We start from the raw sequence: 20,053 nt of genomic DNA on the forward strand, positions 1-20,053 counted from the left end.
TCAGGAAGTACAAGACTGTCCCAGCAGCTGTGACTAATTCCCATCCCAGATCCTGTCACCTTCCAATCTATATTTTGTGGCCTAAACAGCAACCTGTTAACAAGAAAAGCTGGAATGGGGGGTGTTCCATCTGCTCAGAGCAGCCAGCTCCAGCTGGGGTGTCACCTTCACTAAGGGCTCATAGTGAGATGTGACAGGCTCCAAAAGCCAGAGACCAGCACGGGGTGTGAGGCTGGAAAGCTGTGGTGAAGATGGGTGAAGATGATGGGTAAAGATGGGTGTGGGCTCAGTTGGGCACAGACACCACCCTGGCTTGCTCTGAGCTCACACTCAGCTGCTCTCGCTGGATCAGGAGTGGGACTCGCTCTGCTCAACATCACTTTGGTGCTGTGTCCATAAGGCTCTGTCACAGCTCCTCTTGCTTACCCTGAGCTGCATCTCCCTCCTCCCAGCTGCTCAAAAGCTCCTCCTGCTTGTCCAGAATTCTGCCCATGGTTATCTGCACCCTGTGGGGCTGGGACCCAAAGCAGCAGTTAGATGTGGACACAAGACTGAGGAGAGGACGCTCCTTGGTGGCTCCCATCAGGAGCTGCTGAGGAATGAGCTGAGGTTCCTTATTCCCAAGCCACCACAGCCCCACAGCAGCCAGGCCACCAGCCCAAGGTGACCCCAGCCTAGGGATGCTTCACCCCAGGGTGGCTGAGCAAACCCTCTCCCGCTGGCATGGGGGATGTGATGGAACAGAGGCATTCCAGGGAGGTGGAAATGTGTTTGCTCTCATTCAGACCTGTCATCCATTGTGTCATTTGCTAGATAATGCATTGTGGTTGCAATTAGGGATCCCACCTAAATTTAATTCATGTACATAAATATGTGTGAGTGCCTGTGTTGTTCAATAAGATCGCAGTGTACACAGCTGTATGGATATTTACCTGTTCTTTTATTTGCTCTTACATTACCAGATGAGAGAGTAAGGTTGAGCAGCCAGGCTTATAAAAACCATCCTGCACAGTGAACTGTGCATCCCCTTCTTTAGAAGAGCAAACCATCTCCATTTGCATCCTCCTCAAATTGCTTCTTTTTTTTTTTTCCTTGTCTGCTTTTTGCACTCACCACTGGCAGATGCTAATAGCATTATGGTGTCATTTAAAATCATGATCATTTGCAGATACAGTTTTACATTTGTGAAGGTCTGATGCATCCTGGCTCTGGTGTGTTCCCCAGTGTGCTGGGATGAAGGCTTCAATATCCTTCTACAGCTGGGAATTAGAGATAGCTGGCTGACCCTCAGCTAACCCTGGCAGTCAGCTCCAATTAGGGCAAGGAATGCCCCAATCTCACTATTTTTATCCTACTAATACCCCACACAGTGGAGTTTTGTGGAAACAGCTTTAGAAACTATTAAGACAGCTTTTCACCAACTGGGAATCTCCTTAAACGGGGCAGGAAAAGGCAGCTGGTTGAAGTCAGCTAACCACCATGAGCTGTAAAATGACATAACTTTCACAGGATTCAGACAGTGACACCAGAAATGACAGCAGATATCAATGTTAAGAGGAGAAAAGAGACCTGGACTAATTCCCAACAGAGAAGAGACTCACTCAAAAGAGATACAGTGCAAAATATAATAATCAAAAATGCACAAACCGAGTTAATGGAATGCTTTGCTTGGCTTCTTTCAGGAGGTTTCTTTTTGATTCCTTTGGCAGGGGGCTTGAAAACTGAGAGAGGATAATCTGAATGTTAGAACTCCAGGGATAAATCCCTGGAAGTGCTCAAGGCCAGATTGGATGGAGCTCTGAGCAGCCTGACCTAGCGAGCAGCATCCCTGCCCACGGCAGGGTGGGTGGAGCTGGACGATTTTTAAGGTCCCTTCCAACCCAAACCATTCCATGACTCTACAAATGCAAAATACAAGAAGATCAGCCTCACACAAGAGTTAATAAAGGCAATGTGGACAGTTGCCTGAGAAAAGCCCTGCAAGGCCACCCAGTCCAGCCTGTGACTGATCCCCACCTTGTTCCCAGCCCAAGGACATGGAGTGCCACACCCAGTCCTTCCTTGGATACCTCCAGGGATGGGGACTCCAAACTTCCCTGGACAGCCTCTTCCAGTGCTTGACCACCCTTTCAGTGAAGGAATTCTCCCTGATGTCCAGCCTGTCCCTCCCCTGGCACAGCTTGAGGTCATTTGGGAGAAGAGCCTGACCCTCACCTGGTGGCAGGGAATTGGAGGGAGTGATAAGGTCCCCCCTGGGCCTCTCCTCAGATGGGAAAGCATCAGCTTGGCTTTTCCATACTCAGAGGAAAGAAGAGTAGATAATTGTCAGTGTTAATAACCAGGCAAGGGTTAATTACCTGTAATTGCAGGCAGTGGCTCTCTTCCTCCAGGATCAGAGGTGTCTGCCAAGTCCATGCCTCTGCTGCTGTCCCAGGTGGAGGGCAGCTGGCAAGGAGGTCACCCCATCAAAGTGGCAGCTCCTGTGGGCTGCAGCAAGGCTCAGTGGGTGCCTTCAGCAGTAAATCAGCACGGGTGTGCCCGTGCCCAGAGCCAGCACGGTCCCTGGCAGCCAGGAGAAGGACTCCTGCCATGGGCAGCAAACCGCTGGCTGGAAGTTACTTGGTTAAGGAGAACTGGTTGGGTATCCATGGATACATGGCTGAACTCAGATACCTCTCTCTTGAATGCAAATAGGCCAGGAAAGGGCAACAGGGGTGTTGCACAAGGGGAGAAAACCCAAAGGAGGATCACTCACGCTTTCAAAAGCATTTTGAAAGGGAAAGGTTGTGGAGTGGGGTGGTTCTCTGAGGGGTGGCTCCTGGGAGACCAGAGCACTTCTGGCACTTTTTGAAGAACTGTGCTTCTGCTCCCTCAATGTTAAGAGATGAATATTTCATTACAGGACTAACTGTCCCTGCAAGTACAGCTTTTTGGATGAAAACAAGAGGCCGGCTCCCCGGCGGGATGTGCCATCCTACCCAAAGGTACCACACAATCCTTGCTCTTTCCACATTCCTCCTGCATGGCTGCCATCCTGACAAGTGCTGCTCTACAATGTGTGACTCCTTAGCCATTAATTCCTGGTTATTCTAAATCCAAGGTCTGATCCAAAACTCCTGTGAGCCAGTGGAAAGAGCTGTCAGTGGCTCACGGTGACTTAAAGTTTAATTCTCAGTAGTCTTTAATACTTGAAAGCTCATTAGTGTTTGAAATGTTAATGAACATTGTGCATTCATCAACATTTAATGCTCTTTTATCTAGTTGTATTTGTTTATTCTCCACACTCATAGCAACAATCAAAAACACCCTGTAATGCCGTGTTCTGATTGAAAGTAGTGCTGCTGCCTGTTTTCTCCTAATAGATTATTTTTTAATTTAAAAAGTAATTTATGGGGATGCTTCACCTAGGGAAACAAAGAGAAAATGCGACATTGGATTCTCTCCAAAATGATTCATTGTCCCTGTGAAAATGAGTTAGTGTATTTGCTAGAGAAAACAGTAATGCTGGAAGAAAAATGTCTCCTGGGCAAGTACAAGTACAAATCCACAGTGATGAATGAGGCTGAAACCATGAAGAGCACAGAGTCTTTGGTCCCAGAACCAGCAGTCTTTGCCCACAAGAATTATTAAAAGCTGCCTGGTTATTCCTGCTCAGTGCCCAGCTCAGACCTTGGTGGAACACCAGCTCACACATTTGCAAATCGTGGTTTAACCATGGCACCTCCTTGCACACACCAAAGCTGGCTCAGCCACCCTGAATCCTCATGGTCCTGTGATGCAGGTGCATGACATGGACATGGCTCTGTGCACATTTCTCTTCAGAGCCCAGCAGAGCAGTAAATTCTGCTGTTTGTTCTGCTCTGCCTCACAGAAGTGACCTGCACTGAAGCAGAGACTTTATTTAATTAACTGTTGCCCAGGAGGCTTGTGCTCCTGACACTAACACACCATTTCACAGAACACATCAGTTCCAAGCCAGTTTTTTTCCCTTGATAAGTATATATGTCAGATTAAACTTTGATGGACTGCTGCATTAGGATCTTGAATTAAGAATAAAGAGTTGCACTGACCCGCTGTAGAGTAAACTGGGAGTTTGTATTTCTGCATTATTCCTAAACCAAAACTCATGGGAGTCTGGGGTTTTGGAGATTAGCAAAATTTGTTATCAGTTGTCAGGTGCTGGATTTCTCCAGTGTCAGTGAGGCTGAAGGAAGATGTCACTGCAACACCAAATCTAATCTAATTAGCAGTTTTCTTGCAGAAAATCACACTAAATGTGCATTGTGTATGCAAATGCAAAACTCCTTCAAATTGCCTTCAGAAGAAGAAAAATTAATCTTCTGCATTGTTCCTCCTTGGATTAAGTATCAAACAGTTTGATGGCTCAGAAATTGTCATTCACCTGCTCAGGAGAGTAAACCCAGATTAAAGACAGCCATGGTAAATGGACCAGTTGAAGCCACAAGGTTTTTGAGTCACAAAACCACTGATGAATAGGATCCTGAAAAGATGAATCTGTAGAGCCCTGATATCCCCATGTCCTTTAACCCTGCACATTCCTTTTCATTTTGTGTACAACCATAACTGGTGAATGAGCTTGATTTTGTTTTAGGCTTCTGAGCATAATGATAAAAAATCTCTTGAATCTTGCAGGCTGACAACCAATTTGAAACTGTAGGCACTCTTGAAAAAACACTCGAAATGAGAGCATAAATCATCTGAAAATAAACATATCATCCCCACCAGCTAATTTAGCACTGTAAGCAGAGACACTTCACACCACCCTCCCTAACTGGCAGCTTGGAGTGCCACTGATGCTCTGCAGGCAGCAGAACCAGCTCAGCCAGGGATGGGCCTGTGCCCTGTGCCTTTGATTCCCTGTGCTGGATTTAGCCATGACCCTTTCCCTAACACCTCCACTCTCCCTTTTCCCCCAAGTTCTGCTCCACAAGGATCTGCCCCAATGAGCAGCTGCCAGGAAGGCTGAGGAGGGTTGGGTGGCCAGAGGGAGAGATGGTTTGCTCCCTGCTTAGGAAATGTGGCTAAACTCCTTGTGAATGGAACCCTGGGAGCCCCAAGGACATGCCAACAGCATTCCCATGGCAGGGACACCCTTGTTTACACCTCCTGCCTTTCTGTCTGCAGTACATGCTGTCCCAGGAGACCATCGAGGCTCTGAGGAAACCAACCTTTGATGTCTGGCTGTGGGAGCCCAATGAGGTGAGGATGCCACTTGAGCTGGGTTGGCACTTTCTGAGAACCAATAAGGTCCCAATAAGCCCTCTGAATCAGTCTGCAGGGTTTTCCCCTTTTTCTGCCCCTTACTCTCTAATTTTTTAATTTTTTTTAATTTCCATACCACCATCCATACCAGAAATACAGTGCTTTTTCCTAGCAGATGCCAGGTAGATTATGCTGTTTATCATATCCTGGCTCCTCTTTATTTGCTCTTTAATCTCTTCCTAGGAAATCCCTCAACTGGTGCACTGTCATTACTGCCACATGAGTTCTCTCCAACCATTTTATCTGAACAAATCAATCCCCAGTGAAGTGTGTGCTTTAGCACATCATCAATAACTCCACTCAAATCAATAAAGCAGCAGGCAGAGGTGCAGGCATTGATTCACAACCCTTCAGCTGAGGGTTTTTTTCTGCAGTTTGTTCTGAAGAGGTTGCAAGGCTACATTCACAGCCAATTAGTATCTCCTTATTGCTTCATTTTCTTCCTTTTCTTACTGCTATTAGTGTTATTCATGGTTCATCACTCCTACTGCAGAAGGTTCTGGAAGGTCTATGTGTAAACCTCTAGAAGTGTGAAGGAGAAGGATGTTAAGAGTGGACATCTTATAATATAATATAAAACCAGATTTAGCAAATACTAGCAAATCTCACTTATGAAAAATGCAATGATGGACAGGACTAAACCAGGGGTTTAGTGCTGTTTATTTTTTTTTTCCCCAGGGGAAGGCTTGAGTAGTTCTGGAAGCAGCCCCAGCAGCAATCACAGTAATTACCTTCTCAGAGGTTGTGCATGCAGAGTAATTCTGGCTCAGCATGCCAAGGAAAAACACCCTGTACCACATCCACAGGAACAGCACATTCCCTTCAGGATGTTTCCTAGGTCTGGAAGAACAACAGAAGGGCTCTCTGATGGCTTTAGGTCCATCTCCCATTTGCTGAGGCTGGCAGAGCTTCCCTTGTGTGGTCAGAGGTGCTGTGCAGCCCTCTCCAGCCTCTTTTCTCTGCACCGTGGCCATAAATGCCTGCCAGGTCTCTGCAGCAGGAGGGAACTACAGTCTGACAGGTGCACCATAACACCACTGGATTATTGTTCTTCTGACCATTAGGAAAGAATGAGGACAGACAGAACCCATTATCCACGGTTTGCTGTGGGCTGGAGGATGGTTCTTCTGCACAGTAACTCGTTCAGAAGGCTAGGAAACATTATATGGTGGCATGAGCAAGGCAAACAGGAGGGTGTGGAGATTAAACTTGCCCTGCAAGGAAGAGTCTGCTCAGAAATGAGATTCCACACAAGCTGTGGTGAGCCATATGGGTTTATCTCGCCCTCTTAGCTCTGCTTTATGTTTACAGAGAATATTTCAATTCTGTCAGTGCTTGTTTAGCACTGAGTGTTTGCCCACGTGCCCAGTGTGGGACAGGCAGGTCACAAACCTCATCTGTAAGCAAATGAATAATGTGCTCTGCTGCATCTCAGTAAACACAGCTCTGCAGCAAGCCTGGGTTCTCCTTCTCAAATGCCCTCTCACTTTTCAAGCCTTACAAGAGTCCCATAGTCCAGCTTTTGTTGCTGATCAAGAAAGCTAAACATGAAAACTGAGATTCTCCTGCTTTCAGGGGCAGGACCTTTGGGACTGAGAGTCACCTCATCACTCACCCAAAGCTCTCTTGGCAACAGCTGCATTCCTAAGGGTAATTCAGCACTTCTGGATAAAGTTCATTGTCATGGAAAGTCTTTTATGGAACTATTGCAAAACATATATTCTACCAGGACAAGGGGATCTTCAGCAAAATGTTGTCTGTGTGATCTGAGCAGAATTCAGCCCATGGCATTGTCCCTCAGGTCTTGCAGGAAAGTCTCATCCTCTTTGGATTCCTCAAAATCAGCCCTGTTTTTACTCCATAACTTACATTTATTCCCCTGATAAATAATAAGGTTTCATTAAATTAAATCACTTTTTTTTTTCTGGTGAGTTTCTAAGAGCCTAAATAACAGAAAACTATCTAGAAATGCCTCCAGGGCTGTATTTGTGAAATTATACTCGTCATGTTGAAACCCCTGGCTCGCTTTACAGTCTAAGAACTGCATCTTCTAACACAATGGCCACATTCCATCCCCTGCAGATCTGGCCTTCAGAAATGGGAATGCATACACACATAACCTCCTGAACTCTGGGAAACCTGTTCATTTCTGACTGGTGGAAGCTGTTAAGCACCCAAACACTCGAGATTATCAGTATCTTTCATTTGCAATCCTTTCAAGGTGATTAAATGTAAGGGTTGATGCTAAACTATCTGCATCCCCCTTGCTACTGCAGAGCAGGTGTTGTCTCAAAAGAGCTGCCTGCCCTTGCATTTCAGCGTAGTTACAGTCTCCATGAGGGGATAATCACAAAACTGCTGCAGTTTTGTAGGGTTATAATGGGAAATCTTTTAAACAAGAAATATGAGCTAAGATAGCAGAGTTAGGAGCTCACAAGAAGTCATAAAGGAAGAAGGTATTGACAAATGTCTGAAATAAATGTTTCTTTAGGGATCTCTTATTTTCTGCTGTAATTTTCTATTCAGCTGGAGCCTGATCCATTTGTGTACAGCCAGGGAAAAGCTCCCACTGGTTTCATTGAGCAATAGGACACATCCCAGCTGAACTAGAAAAATGGCAATACTTTCCTTGTGAGCAGGAATTGCTGTGAAGCACACGAATCACAATTACTGGAGAGTGCTGGTGTGATATGCAAAGCCCAGCACAAAACCTGTGAATCAACAGCAGCGTGTCTGCTTCAAAAAGCTTTCAGACCCTCTCTGTCTCCCCTCTTGCACTGCCTTTAATCATGCAATCTTTGAACATCTTTCTTTCATCTAAAGAGGGCTCTGCAATCATTTGATGATTGCAAGGGGGAAATTCACAGGGTGTCCTCAAGGGATATTTACAGAGCCAACAATAACCTGCCTGTTCCTGGCTGCAGATGCTGAGCTGTTTGGAGCACATGTACCACGACCTTGGGCTGGTAAAAGACTTCAACATCAATCCCATCACGTTGAAGAGGTGGTTGGTGAGTATTTCAACTTACTGGTGTTTGCAGTTTTTCACATTCAAAAATCAATAAACGAGGCATTTAGTCATGGAATTTACATGATTCGCATGAGTAATCCCAATGAAAGTGCTCAGCCTGTACAAATTCTTAAGATTTGAGTACCTCAGAAATTGTTTGCATTCTTGTGGTCACAAATGACTCTTTTTTAACTGTTTTGTGTTCATTTGCTGAGGTTTCTATTACTGAAAGCAGTTCATTTCTGTTGAATGCTCTTGGTACCTACTGTAAATGGAGGCAAGACAAGTGCCTTCAGATACAGCTAAAAAGGACCAATGTGTGCAATAATCAATGTGCTAAATCACAGGGAGTAGAGAAAAGAGCAAGTCAGGAAGGAAAAGGAATTGCTGAGAAGGTAACTTTCTTTGCCTCAGTCTTTGATGTGAGAATGCTGCAGAGATGCAAAATGTGAGAAAGATGAGATCATACCAAAAGTGAGATTTCTAAGGAAGAAACACTGGAATATTTAAAAAGCAATGAGTTTTCAGGTCCAAGGGAGAGCATAAGAAAGTGTTTGCTAAAAAGTAAAGAATATATTGGCTTTCTTGGAAAAAACCCATCATGTTCCTAGAGAACTGTAGAACAGTAAATAGTTTAACCATTGTTTAAAAAGCATCCAGGGATAGCCTGAGGGATTATAACTAGTAAAAACTTACCTCTGTGTCTCACAAATTGATTGAGACAATAATTAAAAATGTCATGGTTTGAATTCACCATACAGATGTTTCATAATATTCCTGTACTAAAGACTTATATCTCATAAATCTCTTTTAATTCCCTGAGGAGCGTGCAGAGAGTAGAGGGCACTGTTTTAGATGGATATAGACTCCTAAAAAATGTCACAAAATCAGGAGATAGCTGGAAAAGGCAAAGAAAAGACTGGTTCATCATGTGTTACTGTACAGCAATGGCAGGAGGCACCTGGGGCTGCTTGGTGTCCTGCTGCAGGAGGGACACAACGAGGCTCAAGGCTGAGCAGAGCCTGGAATAAGGAATAAAATGTCACCACAGAAGGCAGGAGGCTCACCTGAAATTTATTCCCAGCACTGGTGAAGTCTTTTTAGAAAAATAATATGACTGCATTAAAGGAGACACCAAAAATGATCAAAAGCTGGTGAATATCTCTCCGAAGAAGGCAAATGAAAAGCTGGGTGGTGCTGACCTTATAAAGCAGCTGAAGACAAGGGGTGGGATGAAACCCAACACAAACAAGGGGAACACACTGTAGATAAACCAGAAGATCTCCTCCTCCTGTTTCACAGCCCGAAAACATGGGAAGCAAGGTGATATGTCAACACACACCAACAGCCCACCCACACACGCTGCTGCAGGCAGCTTCCCCTCGCTTGTGTCTCCAAGCAATTTGTCACCACTAACATTTCAGACAGCCTCACTCTGAGCAGCAAAAGGGGAGTTTGTTGTGTATTTTCTACAAGGGTAAGACAGGGTGAGGTCTCCTATCTTCTTGCAGAAAGAAAGGTGATTTTTAAAAGCCACAAGAGCTCTGCTCCCAAGTGGGATACTTCCCCCAAGCACAGTATGGGCGTCACTTTGAACTCAAGTGGGAGAGAAAAAGCCACCTCATGCTTATCCTGGCTTTCTTGTTCCCACATCCACTGGCTACAGAAGCCTCCCAGAAAGAGGAGAAAAGAGTGATTAATGCAACCCAGTCACTCCGTCCCTTCAGTGCTCTGAGTCAGGAGTCCCCTGGGATGCTCTGGGCTCCAGTGTTGGATGTATACATTACATCCATGCTGTTTTGTGCAGTGCCATGGGTGTCCATGTGTAGGCTGTGAGATACTCACCACCTGTGAGCCTGGCTGACAACCATATTGTGTCATTCATGTCATTTTAAAATGATGGGATGTGTTTCTAAAATCCTTGCTGCAGAATAATCTGTGCAGCTTTTGCAATGAAACCCACAAATACTGAATAAACATTGAAATACCACACTTCTCTTGACCCCATCTGGAGTTTTGAGGTTGCCTAGAAGATGGGTTAAAATGTTTGATCCTGATGGGGTGTGAGGACTGCTAAAGTAAATTCCTGATTTAGCTGGGGAAGGGGAGAGGAATTCTGTCCATGGCATTAATTCAGGATCAGGAACTGAAGCATGTGCATGAGGGCTCTCTGGGCTCCAGGCTATGGAGGATTCAGCAGAGGGGTCCAGCAGTGCTGCTGACTCTTGGCTGCTTTGTGAAGGACAGGAAACCAGAGGAACATTGGAATAAAGTGTTAACCCAGCTGTGCCAGCCTCCCTCAGCCAGCCTGGCTGGCACTAGCCAGGACACAGGGACAGACAGGCTTTATCCTGCCTGTGCAATGTGGCCAACCAAGCCAGGATGTGTGGGAAGTTAAACCACACAGCAGTAGCTGCTGTCAGCCTGTAACAGCTCCATCTCTCCCAGGCTGACTGGCATGGAAAACCCACCCAGTGTCCATTCACATCTTCCCTTTGCCAAGCAACAGGTCCCAAAGTGCCACCCCTGAGCACTGGCAAGTGAAATGACAGCCACATTTCATCTCTCAAGGTATCAGAGCTGCAGTTTGTGCTCAGCAGGAGAGGGGGACAGGGCTGGGCTCTGAGCCCTTTACAGTCCCCAGAGCCACCATTTAGCCACTGCAAGGTTTGAAATACAAATTCAGCAGAGTTCTCTCTTAAGGACTGGGATGCAGCTGTGCTGGGATGTTTGCCCATTGCTGGCTGGTATGAGAGAGGATTTTCTGTGAGCTTCACCTGCTGGTGAATTCTTGGAACACACAAATCTCACCCAGGAAGGCAGAAAGTGTCAGAGGCCCTGTGCTGTCACTCTGTCCTTGCAGAGAATAATCCTGGGCCCCAGAGAATTCCTTTAAGGACACACAGTGCTTGGTAAACAGCTCTGCTGCCTCTGACAGCTTCACTCCCTCTCTCTGCAGCTGTGTATTCACGACAATTACAGAAACAACCCCTTCCACAATTTCCGGCACTGCTTCTGCGTGACCCAGATGATGTACAGCATGATCTCACTCTGCAACCTCCAGGTACAAACCCCCCTCCAGGCCACCACTCCATTTCCAGCCTGAAACCCCAGCCACTTCTCCAGCAAAATGGGCCACCAGCCTGCTGGCAAGTGGTGGCCTTTGCTCAGTCCCTGGGCACATGAGGAGAGGTGTTCATTTCCACCCCTGGCTGTCCAGCCCTGAGCCCAAGCACCTGCACAGCTTTCTGAGGCTGTGGGGAGGTAACTTCACCTCCTGGATGTCCACAGTTCCTACTGTGATGGAGTGAAACATTCAGGAATGACAGCCAAACCCCTACCAAATTATGGTCTATGGGTATGTTCTTCGTTTGGGACACAAAATGTTCCCACAAGAGGTTTTCTGCAAAGGTGTGCTTTTACCTGTGCTTGTGCTGTGGCCTGGCATGTATTGTATGCAGGATATATATTTGACTTTTATTTTGTCCAGAACCATAGGCATCAATTTAATTTTACTGTCTGGGTAACCTGCACTCATATATTAATTTAATTTCTTTTAAAAACTGGGCTTTTTTCACTTAAAAAAAGAAAAAAAAAACATTTTTCTCCATAGTTACACATATCAGTTACTGGCCTAAGTCTGTTTTCTTGCTAGTAGCAGTATGAAGAAAAATTTGCTTTAATGTAAGTCCATGCTATTCAAAAGCTGTGGGAACACAACATTTAATATTTCTTGCTCTTTTCCCAACTTTAGTCAATGCAGAATGCAATGGCAACAGAGCCATCTTCCAGCCCTCCCTTTAACTAATCAGGGTACTCAAATGACTTGTAAGAGACTGTACTAGTGTCTCAGTGCTTTTATATGGTCTCTGCTGTAATAGCAAATTTCAAGGAAATTGCCTTCTCTGAGCTGCTGTTATTTAATGCAACAAAGGCAAATCTGAGTCATTTTTACTGGAAGGGAAGGCAGATTTCTCTTTCATGACTGAAGTAAATTCATCTAAGGAAAAATGCTTCATTTTGCTCAGATTTGCATTTCTCTAAAAAGTAAATATGTCTGGTTTCTTTATTTCTTTTAATTTACAGGGGTAGGGGAAGTAGAAATCATAATACTAAATTCATGTTTTCTATTTTACAGGAGAAATTTTCCCAAATTGACATTTTGATTCTCATGACTGCAGCAGTGTGCCATGACTTGGACCATCCAGGCTATAACAATACGTGAGTCTGTTCTCTTGCTTTCTCTTCCCTTAAAATCTATTGGGAAGGTAACACTGCTTGGCATTTTTTGGCAGATCAGGTTTTCCTTCTCACAGCCTGACCTTTTCCCAAGGTCCTGCTGGTCACTTAGTGGGCCAAAGCAGAGCTCAGGTCTGGGTCAGGGTTTGCCATCTGTCCTTGGTTCTGTAAGGAAAATAGTTTTTTTTCAGATTTTTATTTGAACACTTTTGCCCCCCAGCTCCTGTGAAAAAAGGTGAAATACTTTACAGCTGGTAACAGAGCTATAAATTATTATAATGGAATAATTACAGTAAAATGCAAAGGAGGATTTACCTTACACTTTATTTCATAATTATAAATCCTAAAGTGTACTTTACTCTGTTTATTTTCATGTGAGGAAATTATTGCTGTTGGCCCACAGACACTTTCGTGTGCCTGCGAAAGAGAGAGAATCTCTTTTATTTGTAACCATTCATTAAATGAGGGCAGAACCCAGTTCTGACTGGGATCAGTGAGAATCTCTGCATTTGCCATTAGTGGGGGTTGAATTAAACCCAAACAGTTCCTTCTGGTTTTGTTCTGTGTCATTTTAAACTAGAAATGTGGTAAAATTTAAAGGAAGAAAACCCGTTTGGGTAAATGTTCATCCACTGAGGGCAATCAGCGCCTGAGATTACACTAAAGTAATATCTATTTTCTCTAAAAATCTGATTTAATACCAACCACCAAAAAAAACCCAAAGCTGCAGCTAATTGAATAAACACTGAAAAGAATGTAAGCAAGAGGAAGCAGCGTGGTTTGGAGCAGCTGGTGGGTGTCTGCAGGAGTTTTATCCTCACGGCTCTCCCTGCCCTCAGCTACCAGATCAACGCGCGGACGGAGCTGGCCGTGCGCTACAACGACATCTCCCCGCTGGAGAACCACCACTGCGCCGTGGCCTTCCAGATCATCTCCCAGCCTGAATTCAACATTTTCTCCAACGTGGACCAGGACCAGTTCAAACAGATAAGACAGGTAGGAGTGCTGCTCCTGCTCACGCCGTTCCTGAGGCCGTGAACACGCACAGGCTGTCCTGCTCCAGGGTGAGAGTGATTCATCCTCCCTGGAGGACACGGCTCAAAAAGCCCCTCGTGCTGGAAGGATCCGAGAGGGATTCTTGGAAAATTTCCACAGCAGCACTCCCTGGAATGTGTTGCTGAGGAATAATGAGTACATCCTGACTATTCAAGCCTATGACATTCTGGGGGTAGATATTCATATTGCTGGAGGAGCCAATTAGCTCTGACTGGGGAAGGATTAAGCTCTCACGGCAGAAGTTTATTCTTTAAGGGAACACTGTATTAAATTTTAAGAGGGGCTTCAAAAGGGGAAAAGATCTGTAACAGCAGAGCACTTGTACTGTTGGAAGAGGCCCTGGTGCACTGGGAGTCCTCACAGTTATCTCTGAGGCAATGAACAATGTTACATTTCCCATTAGGGCTCTAAGGGCCAAAACTCACTCTTAACTTGCACTTAACACCTTCCTTACACACCAAGTGAAGAAGCAGTAAAAGGGCTGCTTGGAGTTCCTGATTCTGCCAGTCTGTGGGAAACTGGCACAGGCCCAAACTGGACTGTTCTGTATGAAAACCCACAGCTTTAAATTAACCACGTTTTCCCATCATAAACTGCACAGAAGGAGGATACAGAGCAAAGCCCTTAATCCAAAGAGGATGGGCACTGCTGGCATTCACATCATGGTTTTTGTCTCAGGGCCACTAAGAGTCAGCAGCAAAACCCACAGCGCCTTCCAAGGAGATGAAGGTGGATCTTGGCAGCCAGAGTGTGGCTTTCAACATCCTGTTGTACAGTTTGCTTTTCTACAATTAGTCAATCAAAAAGGAAAAACCTCAGGAATATCACATAAAACCATGATCCTCATGTACCACAAACTCTCTATAACCCTCTTCCCGTTTCCTTGGCAGCTCCAAGTCAGGAACTTCCCCTTCCAGCATGAGCAATTCAGTGCATCTGAGGCATTTTGTGTGCAAGACAGACCCTACTTGGCTCAGCAGCAGCAGACTTTGTTAGGAATGTCAAGTTAATATGTGAACATGTTTTCTTTGCTAGGGGATAATTACGTTAATCCTGGCTACAGACATGGCGAGACATGCAGAAATACTGGACTCTTTCAAGGAAAAAATGGAAAACTTTGATTACACAAATGAAGAACACATGACCTGTGTAAGGAGGTTTTGTGGATTGTTATTTTTCTGTTCATGGAGTGAAATCTTGTCGATTAACATTTGTTTGTTTAAAAACCAAGATTTAGTATATATTTTCAAAAAAGTATCCTTCCTATATTCCTATATATTTCCCCACCAAAAAATAATTAAAATGTGGAAGTGCTCTATATTTAATAGAGCATAATATATTAAATTCTAGCTTTAGAAATCCTGAGGTCCCATCAGGAAAATAAAAATTTTTCTATTAGGCCACAAATTCTTATCATCCTCTACTGTGAGGCAAAAAAAATCCATAAGGGTTAACTCTCTTGTCTCCTCTATTTCCCAGTGATGTTGATTTTGATTTCCAGGGAAATATTTTCCCAGCTGCCTCTGAGTGTTCCAGAAAAAACTTAATGGTCACTTGTGACTGAATCTGTTCATGCAGCAGCAAAGTCCACGTCCCACTGTGACACATCCCAGTGCTGCAGAGGGGGGAAAGGCAGAAAGGGGATAAGTGATTTGCACAGAGCAACTGAGAGAGGGGAAGAGGATCCAGATTGTTTAAGACCTCTGGTTTAATCCTGAAGTTGTCCTTTCTTGTTGAAAACCTTGCCTCCCAGTTCTTTGGAAGGACAGGGGTTGTGGAAAGGGGGAAGAGGGCTGGCTTTAGGACTGCAGCATTAAAGTGTAATCCTCTTTCAGCTGAAGATGGTACTGATAAAATGCTGTGACATCTCCAACGAAGTCCGCCCAATGGAAGTAGCAGAGCCCTGGGTAGATTGCTTACTGGAGGAGTATTTTATGCAGGTAAGAGTGAGGGAGAGACGCAATTGCACAACTTCACAGTTTTCTGCTATTTCCAAATCCTTCATGTGCTTCACTGTCTGTCAGCCCAGTCCAGTTCTAGCTCTGAACTACCTGGTTTAGTGGAAGTTTTCCTGCCCATGGCAGGGGTTGGAACTGGGTGATCTTTAAGGTCCTTTCCAACCCAAACTATTCTCTGATCCCTGGAAAGCTTCTATTACAGAAAGTCAGAGAAGGATGCCAGCAAAAGGACCTGCTCAGTAAGCAAGTAGATGCAACTGATTTTTTCTTTTAATCATTAGTAAAGAAGAAGACACAATTTCTGGTTGAATACCTGAAAATAATCAATCTCAGGAGAACGATGAGGAAATCACAAAACTATTCCTTCTCTTTGAGAGCAGCAAGAGCCATTACCAGTTTTCTGAATGCTCTGATATATTTTACTTCACAAGTCCAGTGGGTTTGCAAAGAGAGTCAGCCACCCTATAAGCCTGGAGGTGAACACTTTGAAGCTGGTGCTGAGCAGAAACAACTGAACAGAATTCTCTTTATTCAGCTGTTGCTCTCCACAAAGCAGAGACATTGGCCTGAGGGAAGCACATCACTATTCTGTGCTATCTTCAAGCACCTCTGTGGTCTGTATCTGAGGGCTACTGATCTGCTAAATCACTCTCCTCACAGCCTCCTAGGCAGGATTAGTATTTGTTTTCTCTGGGTTTGTTCCAGAGTGACCGGGAAAAATCCGAGGGGCTCCCAGTGGCGCCGTTCATGGACCGCGACAAAGTGACCAAACCGACGGCACAGATCGGATTCCTCAAGTTCGTCCTCATCCCCATGTTTGAAACAGTGACCAAGGTAAAGTCACCCAGGGCCAGAAACCAAAGAAGGGGAGAGCAGAGCTTCAGTGCTTGCCCCACCAGGTGTTTCGTTATCCCAGGAAATGGGGATGTACCTTCCACACCCTGCCCACTACCCCGTTTTCAGCGTGTACAGTTAAATAATGCAGCAAGTGAAGGAATGCAAAAGGAAATGCTGATATTCTTTCTCTTGTTTCCACCTAGCTATTTCCAGAAGTGGAGGAGGTGATGCTCCAGCCTCTGTGGGAATCCAGGGACCACTACGAGGGGTTAAAACAGATAGATGACGCTATGAAAGAGGTAAAACTCCAATTATCTCCTTGATACAGCAAATATTATAATTGAATAAGCCAAACATTTTAATTAACAGCAGTTTAATTCTGAAACAGTGGGAATGCTCGTGGCATAATCATTATCCTGAGAAACACATTCATTACACCAGGCTGGAGAGAGGTGTGTGCCACAGACAGTAAAAACATGTCCTTGCAGAGGCCACCAGGAGCCACACAAGTGTGGACACGGGAAAGGAGCTGCTTGAGAGGCACAGACCCCAGGGATCACCCCCTGAAGGGAGCACATTGGCAAACACCTCTCCCTGGAGGGATCTGGCCTCCCTTGAGAAGGAATTTGCCTGGGTTACACTGCAGCAAAATGTTCTGGGGTTGGGCAGTTCAAGGCTCTGTAGCACCAGTGCATTTTCTGGGAAGGAACTTCCAGCCACATGTGTGTCATCAAGGATGTGCTTGGAATTTTATGAGGAATCACTCTGTCATGCAAAGCACCCAGGAGGGTTAAACACATGACCAGAGAAGCCCTGTACAGAGCATCTCTCATTTTGTAAGGCTCAGGGGAGGTGGGAATTCCAGGTAACAGCATTTGCTGTCTCTCAGCATGTCTGCTTTGCCTCGGGAGCCTGGCAGGGCAGAGACCAGTGCCCAGGGCAGCAGTCAGAGTGCTGGTCCAGCTCCCTGCAGCCTGTGATGATGGTCCTGCCCTCCTTTTCTTGCACACCTCTTCCAGTGCCTCTTTTCCCTGCCAAGATCCATGACAAAACCTGCTCAGATGGCATCACAGAGCAGGGAGTTTTCTGATGTGAAAAAATGCATCATGTAGGCAGGCTACTATCAGCCACTCCAACATTAAAATAAGTTGGGAAGTGCCCTGGAGCACCAGTTGTGCTGATATTGTTTGAAATGTGGGTAATGAAAGTTCCTTCGCTTGATCATCCACGAGTGGAACAGTAGCTTTGCTGTAGCTCCCATCTCCTCACAAGTGCTTTGGAGGAAAAACCCCTCAGCAGCTCAAGTACTGAGGCTTGTTGATCAAAGAGTACTGGCTCTGAGGGCACTAAATTTTAAAAGAGAACAAAGTCTTTTATGCTTTTTTCCATTTAGACAGGAGCACTTCTCAAACGAGGGCAAAATAACTCAAATATGACTGCCAGACTTTCTGAGTCTTTACTCATCTTTCAAGTTGAGCTGAGATTTTACTTCTGGTTTACAGAAGCTGTCAAAGCAGCATTTTCATACAAACTGATGGAGCTTTAATTATTGTGTATTGGCACAAGAGGTCTTAAAAAATAGGAGCTGCTTTAGTTCAGAAATATCCTGAAACAAGAGAGCTTAATTAATAATCTGAGAGCCTCGTACAATAGCTGATGAGAAAGACTGAGCTCTGTTTACCCAGGACATTCATCCAGAGCTGTTTGGATGAAACAATGCCTGTGATATTCCAAGCTGCTGCCTATTATTTCCCAGGAAATGTTGCACATGCCTTGTGGAGAGCTGAGCGTGGGACTCACAGCAGCCCTGGAAAGCAGCGCTGTGAGTGTGAGTCAGGGGGAATTAATCCTGCTCTGCTCTTCATTCCAGCTGCAGAAACAGAAAAGTGAAGGTTTGACGACCGGCAGTTCCGAAAAGTGAGATGAAACAGCTTTTGAACAAATGAACCACAAGCCTTGAGGCTGCTCTGGTTTGAGAACTGCTGTATTAGCCAAGCAGAGGTGGTGGCTACGTCAAAATTCAAGTGGGACCATAGAGGGAGAGGTGGCAGGGATGGATCCACAGCCTGCAGCCTCCTCACACAGGCGCTGCTGCCGTCAGACACCGCGGGCTCCCCAGACTCTGGCATTCCCTCCACAGCCTCCTGGAAGGATTTCCCAGACTCCTGAATTCTCACCACAGCCTCCTGGCAGGATTCCCCGGGCTCCAGCATTCCCACAACAGCCTCCCAGCAGGATTCTCCCTGCGGACACTGCAGCACGGCTCCGACCTTCAGCGGATCTGCTTTTGGTGACCCCGCTGCCCACAGTCTGTAGAGACAAATCAGAGTTTAGCTAAGGAGCCTTTTCTGGGAAACAATACCCTGGCACCAGGAGCTGTTTTAGTCCAGATACTCTCTACATGTGTACAGCAGTATGCTAATCACAGCATAGCTCACCAGATGCTTATACACTGACAGGGGTCCTGGCAGACATTTTTGTTTGCCTGGTAGGCCCTAATGACACATTTCTCCTCATTATTCTCTGAATTTTATAGTGTTCACAGTACATTCAGAAGCCCAGCATAGTGGATGCAACTTTTTTTTTTTTTTTTTTCTACACTAGAAGAAATCAGAAGAAACCTTAGTGGGGTTGCAGGGTTGTTTTGTGGCCTGGTACAGCTGGACACCATGGGATCCTTCAGCATGAGCAAAGAAGGGAGCACAAAGCTGAAAAAGCCATGGTGCAAACATATTTTTATCCTTGTTGATGCAAAAAACCCAGCAAGAGACACTTTCAAAGATGTACAGATGGTTTTTTTGTTTTTGTTTTTTTTTTTTTACTTTTAAACTGATCTTCTAAATAATATATTCTTCTACAGAAATGGGTGTTATTATTTCATTTTCTGTGTGTGTTCACATGAGAACTGTCCATGTTCCTAATGATCAATAATGAATACAAGGTTCTACAGGAGAGGGGAGGGATGGTTTTCCTTGAAGGAGAAGCCTTAGAATTATTCCTGTGGTACACCATGAAGATCTCCAATTCCATTGATGGTTTTGTGATGGTTGGGAGCCAGGCTCTGCCTGCGTGAGCAGACAGTGCTGGGATTGATTCCTGTGCACAAAGGGAAGGCTGGAATAAACCCCCCACGAGAATCAAGCCACAGCAGTGCTGCTCACCTGGCTTCTCCCAGCTGGGAAAAGTTGTCCTCCCTGAGGGTTCCAGGCCCTGCCATGGCGTGGCTGCAGGGACCAGGGATCCCATGCATCCTGGCATGCTGGCATCTCCCACGCTGGAAGTCACAGGCATGGATGTTGCTCAGGTTCCCCTTGGCTCCCCAAAGCTGCAGCTGCTTTGTCAGAGAGATGAGCAGGAGGGGACCAGGAAACACCTTGGGCAGCTCAGCCTCTCTGGCAGCTCTCTATCTCCAACCCTGAACAGCAAATCCTGCCTCCTGCTCTGGAAACTGGGGTTTGTCCTGTTGTTTCTGCCTGTTAATCCTGAGTTTAACTCTCTTTTCTCCCCCAGTGCCATTTCCTGTGTTGGGTCTCTTTCATTTGCACAAAACTCTCACTTCAGTTACTCTCCAGTCTCTCAGGGAGATCCAGATTACCTCAAAACTTCCATCCCTCTACTCTGTTCCTCCCTGGAAGTTTCCAGAGAGCCAGGACAGACAGCTGGTTCTGTC

General features: G+C 45.4%; 1 protein-coding gene across 3 annotated transcripts in view; it reads left to right on the forward strand.

Moving 5' to 3' along the window:
* PDE9A (phosphodiesterase 9A) overlaps nt 1-19,258 on the forward strand; it is a 50,127-nt gene extending 30,869 nt beyond the window's left edge. For all 3 annotated transcript variants that reach the window (XM_015647177.3, XM_015647185.3, XM_015647194.3), the window contains 11 exons: nt 2,903-2,984; nt 5,146-5,220; nt 8,208-8,294; nt 11,253-11,357; nt 12,432-12,514; nt 13,372-13,528; nt 14,624-14,737; nt 15,424-15,528; nt 16,252-16,380; nt 16,587-16,682; nt 18,254-19,258. In XM_015647177.3, the coding sequence (XP_015502663.1) occupies nt 2,903-2,984; nt 5,146-5,220; nt 8,208-8,294; nt 11,253-11,357; nt 12,432-12,514; nt 13,372-13,528; nt 14,624-14,737; nt 15,424-15,528; nt 16,252-16,380; nt 16,587-16,682; nt 18,254-18,304 (1,084 nt within the window). In that variant the 3' untranslated portion in view covers nt 18,305-19,258. The remainder of the gene's footprint in view (nt 1-2,902; nt 2,985-5,145; nt 5,221-8,207; nt 8,295-11,252; nt 11,358-12,431; nt 12,515-13,371; nt 13,529-14,623; nt 14,738-15,423; nt 15,529-16,251; nt 16,381-16,586; nt 16,683-18,253) is intronic.
* Nucleotides 19,259-20,053: the final 795 nt, after the last annotated feature.

Source organism: Parus major, chromosome 1 (genome assembly GCF_001522545.3).
Source record: "Parus major isolate Abel chromosome 1, Parus_major1.1, whole genome shotgun sequence".
NCBI classification, from domain to species: domain Eukaryota; kingdom Metazoa; phylum Chordata; class Aves; order Passeriformes; family Paridae; genus Parus; species Parus major.